This window comes from Tupaia chinensis, unplaced genomic scaffold (genome assembly GCF_000334495.1).
Source record: "Tupaia chinensis unplaced genomic scaffold, TupChi_1.0 Scaffold000311_2, whole genome shotgun sequence".
Classification (NCBI taxonomy): domain Eukaryota; kingdom Metazoa; phylum Chordata; class Mammalia; order Scandentia; family Tupaiidae; genus Tupaia; species Tupaia belangeri.
Window position 1 is genome coordinate 96,745 of NW_006159803.1, and position 12,463 is coordinate 109,207.

Genomic DNA, 12,463 nt, shown 5'->3' on the forward strand with positions numbered 1-12,463 from the left:
CAGTGCCTTAACCACCACATCACCTGCTGGTCCCTCAATGTTAGCATTTTAACTTTTCTTGGACAAGTTCCTGATATTACCTATAATTTTCTCTGTTTGTAAAATAATTTTACTTATTATTTATTAATTAATTTAATTTTTTTAGAGATTTTTGCCCTAGGGCACTTACATCTACAGGGGAGAGAGAGACAAAGACAGTGAGAGGGAAAATGAAAAGTCATCCCCCAGGGGCAATGACCACACCACAATTCCTTCTCCATTTTCTTCCCAGGTTCTCAGGTATACATACACATGTGCCCAGCGTGATTTTCAAGCCACTTGGGTCTGGAACTCAATCCACGGTTGGCCATGTGGGAGTCCAGTGGCATAACCACTACATCATCTGCTGTCCCCAGTAATTTTATTAACAGTACAAATTTGCCCAGTTTTGAGCATTACATATGTGAAAACTTCATAGACTATTGCCTGGCATATAGTAAGCACACATTAACAGATACTATTTTTAACATATTTCGCACTAGAAAATAAGGATTAATTATTTCAGTGATACATGCCACAATCTATTCTCCTCCATTTCTCCATCTTGTCAGGATACTGAGCACACATATACATGCACCTGGCATGGTATTTTAAGCCATCAGGGTTGGGATTTGAATTGTGTGGTCAGCCATGTAGGATCTGGCTCCCTTATCCACCAGGCCACAGGGCTGGCCCCAAAATATACTTCTTTGTGAAATGCTTCTAAGTATTTCAAATGGCTTATTAAATTGGTTGTCATGACATCTGTGTATGTTACAGAGGCTAAATGATAATTAACCCCCCTGTATTAATAAGACCAGATTAGCATTGGTCCAAAGGCTTAGCATGAAAAAATTGCAGAACTTGGATGAGAAACCAGTTGTTCTCACCAAACACTAACTCCATGTGGCATCCAATTCTTCAACTGCTACGACTCTGTGAAATAGGTAGTATGTTAGCAAAGCTTAAGACTATGCCCCTATTTTTATGGAATTATATATAATTTGGGGGGGTTAAAGTGTAAGTGTAGAGAAAAATTACAATGACAAGGAAAGATGACAGAGATGAAAGTGCCACAGGATATCAGATGGTAAGTGTTCATATATGATCTGGAGCCAGCAGGGAGGCTGCTCTAGGATAGCAGGACAAGATCCGCAACTGTAGAGGGATGGTTTCTGAGGAGAGAGAAGGTAACTAGTGTGCTGAGTCATTTCCGTATTCTAGGTGCTAAGATAGGTTCTTTGATCCATTCATAATGTTGGGAAATTGTTATTAGTATTCCAGTTTTAAAGATCCGTAGTAAAGCTCAGAGTGGCTGTCTCTTTTTCAATAGCAGAGTCTGTGAGTGCAAGGGTACTTCAATTGCTTTCCTCCAAAGTCCATTTCCTTTCATGAATCTGTGGAGAGTAGATAAGTGAAATCAATGCAATCAATGAGAGAGGATAATATGGACAAGATGCAAAGGCCAGAATCATAGGGAGGAAAAAAAAAAAAAAACCTGAAAACAATTTAGGTTGAATCAAAAGTAGCTTGTTTGCCATCAATAGGAAATGAGTTTTGAGAGAGAGACTAGGTCCAGAGCGAGATGATTTATGATAGTCCGAGTGGGGAATTTAAACTGCTGTGGCAGACAATAGGGAGCCAGTGTGACTTCTAGAGTGGGAAAGTCATGTTAATCTACCTGTAAAAGTGACTATTTCTTATTGAGTGTTTAATAAGAGATTAGGTATGGATGAAATACTTCATTTACATTGGGTCTGCTAGTGAAAACTTTATAAAATATTTTTACTGAGACTATCTCCTGATTTTAGAATCAGAATCTGCCAGGGTAAAGTTCAGATTATGAATACAATAAAGATAATTCCTGATAATTTTCATGTATATGTTCTATGGAATATTTTTGCTGCATAGTCTCATTTAATATCAAGAATAACTAGGATCTCTCTAGGACACCGTGTATTGCAATATCAAAACAGTAAAAATTTAATAAGATACATTCTTTGACACATGGCTAGTCTCATATTAACCAGCAACTGGGCCTTGAGTGACAGAAAGCACTCGGGACCTAGAAAAGGGATGAGTGTGCCTGAGAATTAGGACTGATTGCAAAACAAGCAAACAGATAAAAAATGCTGCAGAGGGTGAGCTTGGAGGAAGCAGTAAAGCACTTGCCCAGCCTGATAGGCACCTAGGCAGTTGGAGGTAGGGGATTTCTCTACCAGTAGTATAGAAAAGATTGACACTAGAGCCTCCACAAGGTGGAAAGGCTCATCTTGGCATCACATTGAGCCAAATCCTTGAGGAGGGTTGAACATGATCTCAAACTGGTGTGTCACCTGACAGCAGAAACAGAAGTAACTTTCTCCAACTTCAGCCTACAGGTCTTCCCTTTAAAATATAAAGTATACTGTCAGATAAAGGTAACAAACACAATAGAAAGTAACCAAATATGAGGCTATATCAGCAGAAAGAAGAAACTGTAACTTCAGATCCCCACAGATATTCAGATATTGGACCAATCTAGTATAGAGGATAGAACAGCAGTGTATGAGGGGTTCAAATTAGGCCTGCAAAAAGCAATTATCTTATAATAAGGAATGATCAGAGTGACTTAATGAAAATGCAGCCAATAAAAACATACCAATTATAATTAATATAGGGCAGATTAGAAGGCAGACACACAAAGTTTGTGAATGTCTAAGTCACCTGAAAATTTTATTGAAATAATATATCTAGAATGCAGCAAGCAGATGAGGAGCTGGAAATTTTAAAAGTTTTTAGTCACTGGTTCCGGGACTTGAATCATGGTCAGCCATGTAGGAGTCCAGTGACATAACTGCTACTAGTCCCTTACATGTATTTCTTACTTACAGTATTTTGTGTGACATTTCTATGACCAGGAGAGAACTCTATCATAAGTTGAGGAGCATATGTATGTCTGATCAAAAGTTTAAGAAGACAATATTGAGAGAATAGAACAAATTTAAAGATAATTGTCCAGAGCTGAGAGAAAATCTGACTGTCCCGAATAAGGAAACACAATGTATCTCAAACAGGATAAATCCAAAGAAAAACTGCTTGTAACAGTCCTATGAGTTAGACTTTATTATGGGATGAATCATGTACCATAAAAAATATATAAAAGTCCTAGTCCTCAGTAACTCAGAATGTGACCTTATTGAAAAATAGGGGCCAGTACTTAGAATCAGTTATGATGAGGATATATTTGAATAGGGTGTTGCCTTAACCCAATATGACTGATACCCTTATAAAAAGAAAAAGAGGGGGGAAAAGACAAATAACATGTGAAGACAAACACACAGCAATATGACAATGAAAGCAAAGTTTGGAGCAATGCAGTTACAAAGGATTGCCAGCAACATTCAGAAGCGAGGAGACAACATGACCTGACTCTCACCGTGACTTCAGACTCTAGCCTTCAGTTTGTGGGAATTTGAATGGCAGCCCTAGAAAATGAACACGGGCATTACTGCTTCCATTTTGCAGATGAGAATACAGAGTCTTAGAGATGAACTACATAGCCAAGCGAGTCCAGAAGCAATCTCAAACTTCGGATTTATAATCTAGTAGTAGACCAGAAATCTTATGAGTCAGAATGGATGTCAAAGATTGGTGACCCACCAACTTCATAATGGGCACAGTTGCCAATTTCTGTGACCCTCATGGATATAATTCCTTCTGACAATGAATTTATTTAGCAGACATTGAAAATGTGAGATTATGCTCCATTCATGAAGTCATATGCTCTCTCATTTTCCCTGACTCCACTGAATTAACTCAAGAGTATGTTTCCTACCAAGCCTATAGGGGATTTATATTTGTGCCCTCTGCTGGGGTGACTAGAAGCCATACTTTGGACTCAGCCAATCTTACTAATATTATTATTCCTAATTATTAATTATTATCAATTTCAGCACTTTATACTGGAGTAATGACTGGCATGATTATTATCCACTTTAAGTCTCAATTTCCCTGCCTGTAAACCAACTGCCTTGGAGAGGAATTTCAAATTTTGTATTTGAAAACCAGTAATGTCTTGAACAGCAGACATCCAGTGATATTATTTTATTACCTTGATATAATTCTTCAAGTGTCTATAATGTTAAAAGAAATGTGGTAAGTGTAATAAGAGAAAAGTTTTATAACAGAAAATCAACGTATTTCCACTAGAAGTTCAAAAGAGTGGAAACTGCTTACATTTTATTGTCCAATTTCATGCATTGATTATATCATATTTTTGGTTATTTCTTTGCTTCATTTCTGAACAATTTTCTTTGTGGCAAACCTTAACTTTTCCTGTGGAATTTGTTTATGTCTACTTTTTTTTTTTAAAGAGAGATTTTTGTGGGACCAGCAGTTAGCGTGATGGCTGTTGCTGGACCCCCCCCTCATGCCCCCATGTAGCCGACCGTGGTTTGATTCCTGGACCTGGTGCCTTAAACTCACACCAGGCGCATGTGTGCGTGTGCCCAAGATCCCGAGAGGAGAATGGAGGAGAAGGGATTGCAGCTTTCTGTCTCTCTGTCTCTGTCTTTCTGGTGAATGCATGCACCCAATAGCAAAAACCTCTCAAAAAAAAAAAAAAGATTTCTGCTATAGGGCACGTGTGTTTGCTGGAAAGACAACGAGAGACAGAGAGACAGAAAGTGAGAAATCAGCCCCCACTCAGGGGGATAACCACTCCACAATCACTTTTCCTCCATTCTTCCTTGGGATCTTAGGCATGTACACATACATACTGGCATGAATTTAAGCCTCTGGGTCCAGGACTTGAATTGTGGTTGGCTACATGGGAGTTCAGCAACATAACCCTTATACCATTTGCTGGTCCCTACATCTACTTTTTTTTTTTTTTTTTTTTTTGCCAGGGTGCATGCCCTAGTGGCTAGGGTGGAAGATGGAGAATTGACCCCTTATAGAGAATGGTCACATTGTAATCCTTTCTTATCCATTTTCCCCTCTTAAGATTTTAGGCATGAATGCCTAAAAAATAGACATAATAGCCATTGTTTTCATGGGGATACATGGAGATACTTCAAACTAAACCTGATGCTGACCAACAAGTGAATAAACAACAATTTTTGCCTGCAAGTATTGTTGCTTCTACTCCTAAATACATAAAATCAGAATACCAAGGAAAGGATAAAAAGTCCAGGGACTGAGAATCACAACCCACATAGGAGAGATCACAACTAGTTTTTCTTTAACTCTGTGAATACAACAATATTTTGTAGTATTTGCTTAAAAGCAAATGAAAAAATGAAAAATATGGATTTGTGGTGCCATTCAGTGGCACAGTGGTCAAGGTGACTGAATCCCGCATTGCTGACTGTGTGGTTTGACTCCTGGACCTGGTGACTTGCAAGATATATGGGGTGCATGTGCTTGTGTGCCCAGAGTCCCAAGAGGAGAAATGTAGGGAAGGGATTATGACATGGCCATCCTCGCTGGAGAGGGTTTTTGGTATTTTTTTTTCTCTCTATCTCTTTCTTTCTGTCTTTCTCTGGTGAACACACATACCCTATAGCAAAATTAAGAAAACACATGTGGATTTACTTGGGTGCAAACATTTTAGAAATTAGTAACAGTTTTTCATAATATTCATTTACATGTACTTTTTAATGACCCCTTGCATATCTGATTTAGGATTGAAATATACAAATAACCACATTCCTGATTAAAAATATTAAAACCCCCTATTAGCCTATGATAGATGTCATAATCAAGTAGCAAATAGTATTTTTTAGGCTATATATGAATGGGTGGTGTTCGAACACAGGCATTAGAGTCTCAGCTCCCTCTTAGTGGTCTGCTGGGATGAGCAAGTCACCTCTAAAAAATGGATGTTAACTTCCTGAAGATTAATTGAGAAAATACTGAATGCAAACACAAAGAATAGACCCCCGTCACAAAATGCTGTCATCAGAAGAGCAAATAATTGGAAGGATATAAGCAGCCTGTATTGGTGAATGAGTCTGTTCAGAAGTGACGTCTGACTGAAATATAAAAGGCATAAAAAGTGAAATGTAAGTGTAAAAAGGTGGATTGAGGATGAGCATTTTGGTAGGAGCTAGACTGTGATGGGGCAAGTACAAAAATAGAAATGAGGGAGGAGTGTGGATAGAGAACTGAACACACAAAGGAAGCAGGCCGTGGAGAGGAGCCCTTACTGGCCATGGAGAAAGCTATCATGTTTCAAGTAGAGGTGTGGCATGTAGTTTTCTAAGAATACTCTGGAGACAACAGTGGTGGTGCCAGAATACTTCTGTGAAAGGAGTTTCTCATTGGGCTTCTGGTGGAGGAAGATGGTAGTTGGGAGAGCTAAAGGAATTCTTTTGAACTGTGTTTTCTTAGTTTTTTATTTGATTAAGATATATGTTAACTGGGGGTTGATTGCGAGCACATTGTGTAGAGTAAGTTCTGGATTCCAAGGATCAAAACAGGCTAGATAAGAAAGGCCAGCCTGGAATGGGTGATGCTCTAAGTCCATCCTTTCGCAGATATCACTGCTAATTGGTTGCTGCTGCCCAACAGGAATTACAAAGTCCTAGAAACTAATTGGCTCTAACTACTTCGCTGAAGAGGAAGACACTCTTGAGCTCCTTGAATCCTCATGTAACTTACCTTGATTTGACTCTATCTAAATTTTGTAGTATTCACAGAGTTAAAGAAAAAGTAGTTGTGATCTTTCCTTATGTGGATTGTGATTCTCAGTCCCTGGACTTTTTGGCCTTTACTTGGTATTCTGATTCTATGCATTTATGAGTAGAAGCAACAATAAAATGATTATATTTGCAGGCAAACATTGTTGTTTATTCACTTGTTGGTCAGCATCTGGTTTAGTTCTTTAAAGCTCATGTAGTTATTTTAAATAGTTTGTATAGAAGGTATTGTTAATTCCATTTTATGTATAAGAAAAGTGAACTTCAGAAGATTTAAGAAAAATTTGAAATGGTCATGGAGTATATGATAGATCTGTTTTGACCCCAAACCTGTGCTTTTGATCACTGAGCATACCGCCAAACTATTTTTAAAGTATAGTTTCCTCAAAGGTATTTTCTCAAAGAAACCATTTGATTCTGTAGGAAAAGAGCCCTGGCTCCAATGTCTGGTATCTCAAAGACAAATAAATACTTCCTGTCAGTGGCATATGCCTCTGCTGTGCATAAAAACACTAAAAACCCTCACTTACTGAATTTGGGGTCAACCTACAATGATTTTTGCCCCCTTTGATTTATGACTGACAAATTCAAAAAGGAAAGGAACCACATTGCATTTTATTTTAGCTTCATAAAGAGCTCATCAAAAGTACACAAAACAGAAAAATCCAGTAAATGCTTTGATCTTAGTTCCTGGCACCCAATCCCTTGCTACAACATATGACAGAAATTTTAGGAATTGATAGGAGCCAACAAATTAGAAACCACCCTGAGACTTCCAGAAGATAACACTTCATTGTTTATAACAGTGTACACAAGGAAAAGGCAGACTTAGCAGAATTAATGGCCATTTCTCTGCCCTGAAGGGTGCAGATTCATGGGGAGGGTATCATGCTACCCTGACTCTGCACATCTTCTTTCCTCAGGCACCAAGTCACATCTTACTGAAACCACCCATTTGGACTTGGAAGGCTGTATTTCCTATCAGTGCTTTCTTTAATAATTCTGTTTTAAAAAGAAGCTTGACTTCTGGCCATGCAGTGTCTGTTCTGGCTTTCGCTATTGCTTTCCCAGCAAGGGAGATTTGTTTATTACATTGAGTAATTGTCATAGACCTGGCTCTGAAACTCTATTAGGGCATTGGAAAAGTCATGATGCATTTTTGCATAGAAAAATATGTCATGATTTTTCCGTTGACTCAATAGATGAGAGCATTAGAAAGAAGCAATGCTATTGACAACTCTGAACCCAGCTGTGGTGGCACAGTTGATAGCAAACTGAACTACATTCCTGAAAGTCACGTAGATGATCATGGGTTTGAATTCCATTTTGGCCTAAAAATACTCCAGGCAAGCTTGTGCATGTCCAAGATCATGACTAGTTGCAGAACTGGAAATGGGGACTGTGGTGTAATGAGAAAACTCTCAAGAGTTTCTCTCTCTCTCTTTCTCTCTCATGCACACATGCTATTATGAATTTTAAAAATGGAAAGAAAAATAAAACTCTGAGAAAGGGCCTCATTTGGCAGATGCCAGTGTTAAATGCATCAAAGTGGGCTGCATGTGTGTCTACAGGATTTCAGGGGAGCTGAACAAAAGGAAAGGGGAAAGGGAAAGGGGAAAGATTACATTACATTGCAATTACTTTACAGTCATCTAAAACCTTCACTGTTGTGGATGGATTATTCTTAGTATGGATAGGGGATGAACAAGAAATAAGCAATGTAAGACAGTAAGTGATTTATTAGAAATAGACAAGCACTGATGGCATTAATCAGCTTTGACAGAGCAAATTTATTTTGCTCTCTCACAATAATAGCTTTTTCCTCTGAAGCATCTTTGGGGAGTTTTGGTAGTTCACCAGAGATCCTGTCTTCACTCTGTGGAGTAAGCAGAGGTTTACAGAAACAAGCCAGCTTGGGACCAACAAATGCCATAATGGTTATGTCACTGGACTCCTATGTAGTTGACTGGTTCCATTCCCAGACTCAGCAATTTAAAACTCATGTCGGGCACATGTGCATGGGGTCCAAAATCCTAAAAGGAGAATGGAGGAGAAGGGACTGTGGTGCAGCCATCTCCTGGTGTGTGTGTGTGTGTGTGTGTGTGTGTGTGTGTGTGTGTGTGTGTATGTGCGTGCATGTGCGTAATCTCTCACTTTCTATCTCTCTTTCTGTCCGTCAAACACATGAAAAACACATAAAAAAATATCTCTGGGGAAAAAAAAAAGAAATGGGCCAGCTCAGATGGCAGAGCCCTGAGCTGGACTGGACTTTGAAGAGTTAAAGAGATAGGGAGGTAGATCTCAGATGAAGGTCTGCAGGGTAGCACCATGAAAGTAGACCATATTACACAAAAGATAAGAAAGGATTTGATTAGTAAGTAGAATCTATGTGTTATTTAATGGAAAGTTAAGTTTTTAATATACACTTAATTATATGCATGTACTCTATTCTCTGACAATACTATCATCATTTTTTGCACATCTCCTTTTAGAGAATCACACTGACCTCTAAGAGGTCACCTAGCAAGGCATTTATTGTACTTTTGCCCACTCAATGCATAAACACCCTCCTCTTCTCACCTAGAATTTCACTTTTGGAAACACAAAGATCCCTCAGAGAATGCAACACAAACATCTTTCTCAATTCACCAGTAGGGAAGTAATTGTTCTAGTCTTTCCCACTCAAACTTTCCTCTCCTCAAGACACATTCATCTTGAGGAATGATCTAATACCTTTGAAACTTGAGACACTTACTCTTCATGCTTCTTTCTGATCCTAGCATTATTCACGTATGATCAGTGAACAACCTGGGAGACTTGATTGCATGAGTTTTCTATTATAACCTTCTCAAAATCACAAGTCATTCTGCTCTGACACACCCCAATTTCTTGAACTTTGTAGAAAGTTTGATAGGTCATTTTCTTTGGGAATAGCAAGTGCTGTGCCCATTCTATGCTCAGCTAATTAATAATTCTTCAAATTCATGTAAGACTAACAAAATAATAGCAGATCTCAGGACCAGCAGATGGCATAATGGTTATGTTGCTGGATTCCCACATAGTCGACCAGGGTTCGAGTCCCAGACCTGACAGTCTTAAAACTCATGCTGGCGCGTGTGCATGCTTGCCAAAAATCCCAAGAGGAGAATGTAGAAGAGATTGTGGTGTGGCCATGTCTTTGAGGGGGGGGCGATTTCTTGCTTTCTGTCTCTATCTCTCTCTGTCTCACCAGCAAGCACACATCCTATAGCAAAAATCACTCTCTGAAAAAAAAAATCAAAATAAAAGCTCAAATCCCAAAAGAGACACAGATTCCTCCTGATCTTTATTTTTCCTTTTAAAAATGCTGTGAAAGGCTAGCTGAGCTACTTTCCTTTATCCCTCTCACCTCCATTTTTTTCTTCCACCTCATGTAAACCCTCACCATGTCTAATGAGAAAGACAGTCCTTTCCCAAATTAGTTTTCTACAGGACCAGGAAAGACTCACCAGTCCTGGCTCCTCACGCTGGTGCTGGGTACACGATGGCAAGCAAGATGACCCTAACTTTTAAAGCAGGATGTGTGCACAGATTGAAAAATGATTATGCCTCCATATGTGTGTTTTGTAATAATTTTTCCTAAGAAATTTTTTATTATTGCCATTTTCAGAAAGGTTTTCTGATCACTGAACCTTAGATTGTAGTAAGAACTGTACCCCTAAGAAATGTATTTCACCCTATCTTGGAGGGTGAGAAGTGAGAATAAGAGTAAAATAAGAAAGCACATACAGAGTTAAATACATATCAACACTGAGATTTCAAAAAAAAATCAAACCAGAGTATGGTGCCATTTTGCCACCTAAATCAACTACTAAGACTTTGCCTTTTTAAAAAAAATTGTGGTATGATATATAACATAAATTGACATAACATGACATTTTCCATCTTACTCATTCTTCAGTGCCCAGTTTTTCACAGAAATTAACTCAATGCGTAGTTTTATTTTACTTTTAAAAATTTTATTGGACTAAAGAGAGATTTAAAATGCTAGACTGGAAAATACCCTTCAGAAAATAGATGCATAGGACAGTACCTATGATTTCCTTTAGAAGAGAGAGAGAGAAGTGTGGGAGAGCCAGTGAGGCAGCAGTCGCTCTGGGATAACTTCCGTAATTGTGAACAGCTTCTCCATCATTACGATGAGTCTACTATCCCCCAAATATGTCTCTATTACTCTGAGAAATGTAAAGAATGAAAGGAGGCATTCGTAGTAGTTTCCAGCCCCAAGCTTGCACTTAATTCTAAGTTCAGATGGTCACATCTTGACAGAAAAAGTGAAGTTCTTTGTGCTGGCCTGATCAAATCCGTATTTTGATGACTGATGCAGTAGCTATGAGAAGAATTAAGTGGGTTACTAACTGATGTAATGCTTTATTTTGAAATAAAAATTCGAAATGTGTTGAGACTTTTTTTTAAAGTAGTTATTTTATTTAACTTTATTCATTTATTTATTTATTTAAATTTGACCAGAGAGGGACAGAGTGAGAGAGAAAGAGAGAGAGGGAAAGTGAGAAAGCAAATCACCAGGTCCAGGACTCAAACTGCAGTCAGCCGTGTGGGAGTCCAGTGTCCTTAACCACCACGCCCCTTGCCAGCCCCGGTATGTTGAAATTTAAATATACTAAAGTATCTGTATTGCATAATATAATTAACTTGGTGTAAATAAGTGAATTTCTGACTCTCCATTTATTGTTAAGATGGTTTTGACTGAACAAAATTCAAGTGTTAGCTTAACTACTTAAAAGAGTGACATTTTGTGCATAAAGTTTAATAATTTATGTTAGAGTGTGGTATAATGAGAACATCTTCAATGTAAGTAAAGCTAATTCCTAGTGTACTTTGTTCTAATAGCTGGCCAATTAGTTATTGGTACCTACTTACCAAAGAACTGGTTTCATCATTCTAAATTACTGTTGTCCTGAGCAACAGATACTCTATGTATGTGTTTGCTTGGGTTAGTATGCATGAATTAATACTTCTCTGAAAAAATGGTATATGATTAGTATTTAAACCTTTGCCTTAGGGACCAGCAGTTGGTGTAATGGCTATGTTACTGGACTCCCATGTAGTCAATCGCGGTTCAAGTCCCAGATCCAGTGACTTAAAACTCATGCTGGGCACGTGTGTGTTTGTGCCCAAGATTCCTAGAGGAGACTGGTGGAGAAAAGATTGCGGCGTGGCCATCCCCCGTTGGGAGGTGATTTCTCGTTTTCTGTCTCTTTGTCTCTCTGGCTTACTGGCAAGCGCACACACTCTATAGCAAAAACCTCTCCAAATAAATAAATAAACCTTCACCTTATGCATTATAGAAAACATGCTTTGATTTATTTACTTTTGTTTATCCTTAATTCACTTTATTGTGGTATAATTTGCAAATACAAAATATACCAATTGTTAGGTAGAAAGTGCAGTGTGTCTTGTTAAATGTACACACTACTAAAGTCTGCTTATAGCATATTTCCATTATTTTAATAAGTCCAATCCCAGTCAGTTACAGTCACATCAAGCCCAGGATAAACACTTAGCAGATTATAATCACCATGAATTAGTTTGCTAATTCTTTATTATCATATAGATGGAATAATATAGTGTGAATTATTTGTGTAAATGTTCTTTCTGATCAAAAAATGCATTTTTGATATTTTTCTTGATGTATGTAGAAGTAGTACTTGACATTTTATTAGTCAGAAGCATTGTATTCTATGAATATACAAATTTTGTTT

The 12,463-nt window shown here is 38.1% G+C and overlaps 1 protein-coding gene across 5 annotated transcripts in view; it reads right to left on the reverse strand.

Moving 5' to 3' along the window:
- Nucleotides 1-309: 309 nt before the first annotated feature.
- Nucleotides 310-12,463, reverse strand: part of LOC102468460 (caspase-1-like) — a 33,122-nt gene continuing 20,968 nt past the window's right edge. For 2 of the 5 annotated variants that reach the window (XM_027772841.1, XM_027772840.1), the window contains one exon: nt 8,111-8,577. In XM_027772841.1, the coding sequence (XP_027628642.1) occupies nt 8,386-8,577 (192 nt within the window). In that variant the 3' untranslated portion in view covers nt 8,111-8,385. Of the gene's footprint in view, nt 1,416-3,436; nt 3,486-8,110; nt 8,578-10,646; nt 11,071-12,463 lie in introns of those variants that run through there. The other 3 variants (XM_027772844.1, XM_027772843.1, XM_027772842.1) reach the window with 3 other exon arrangements.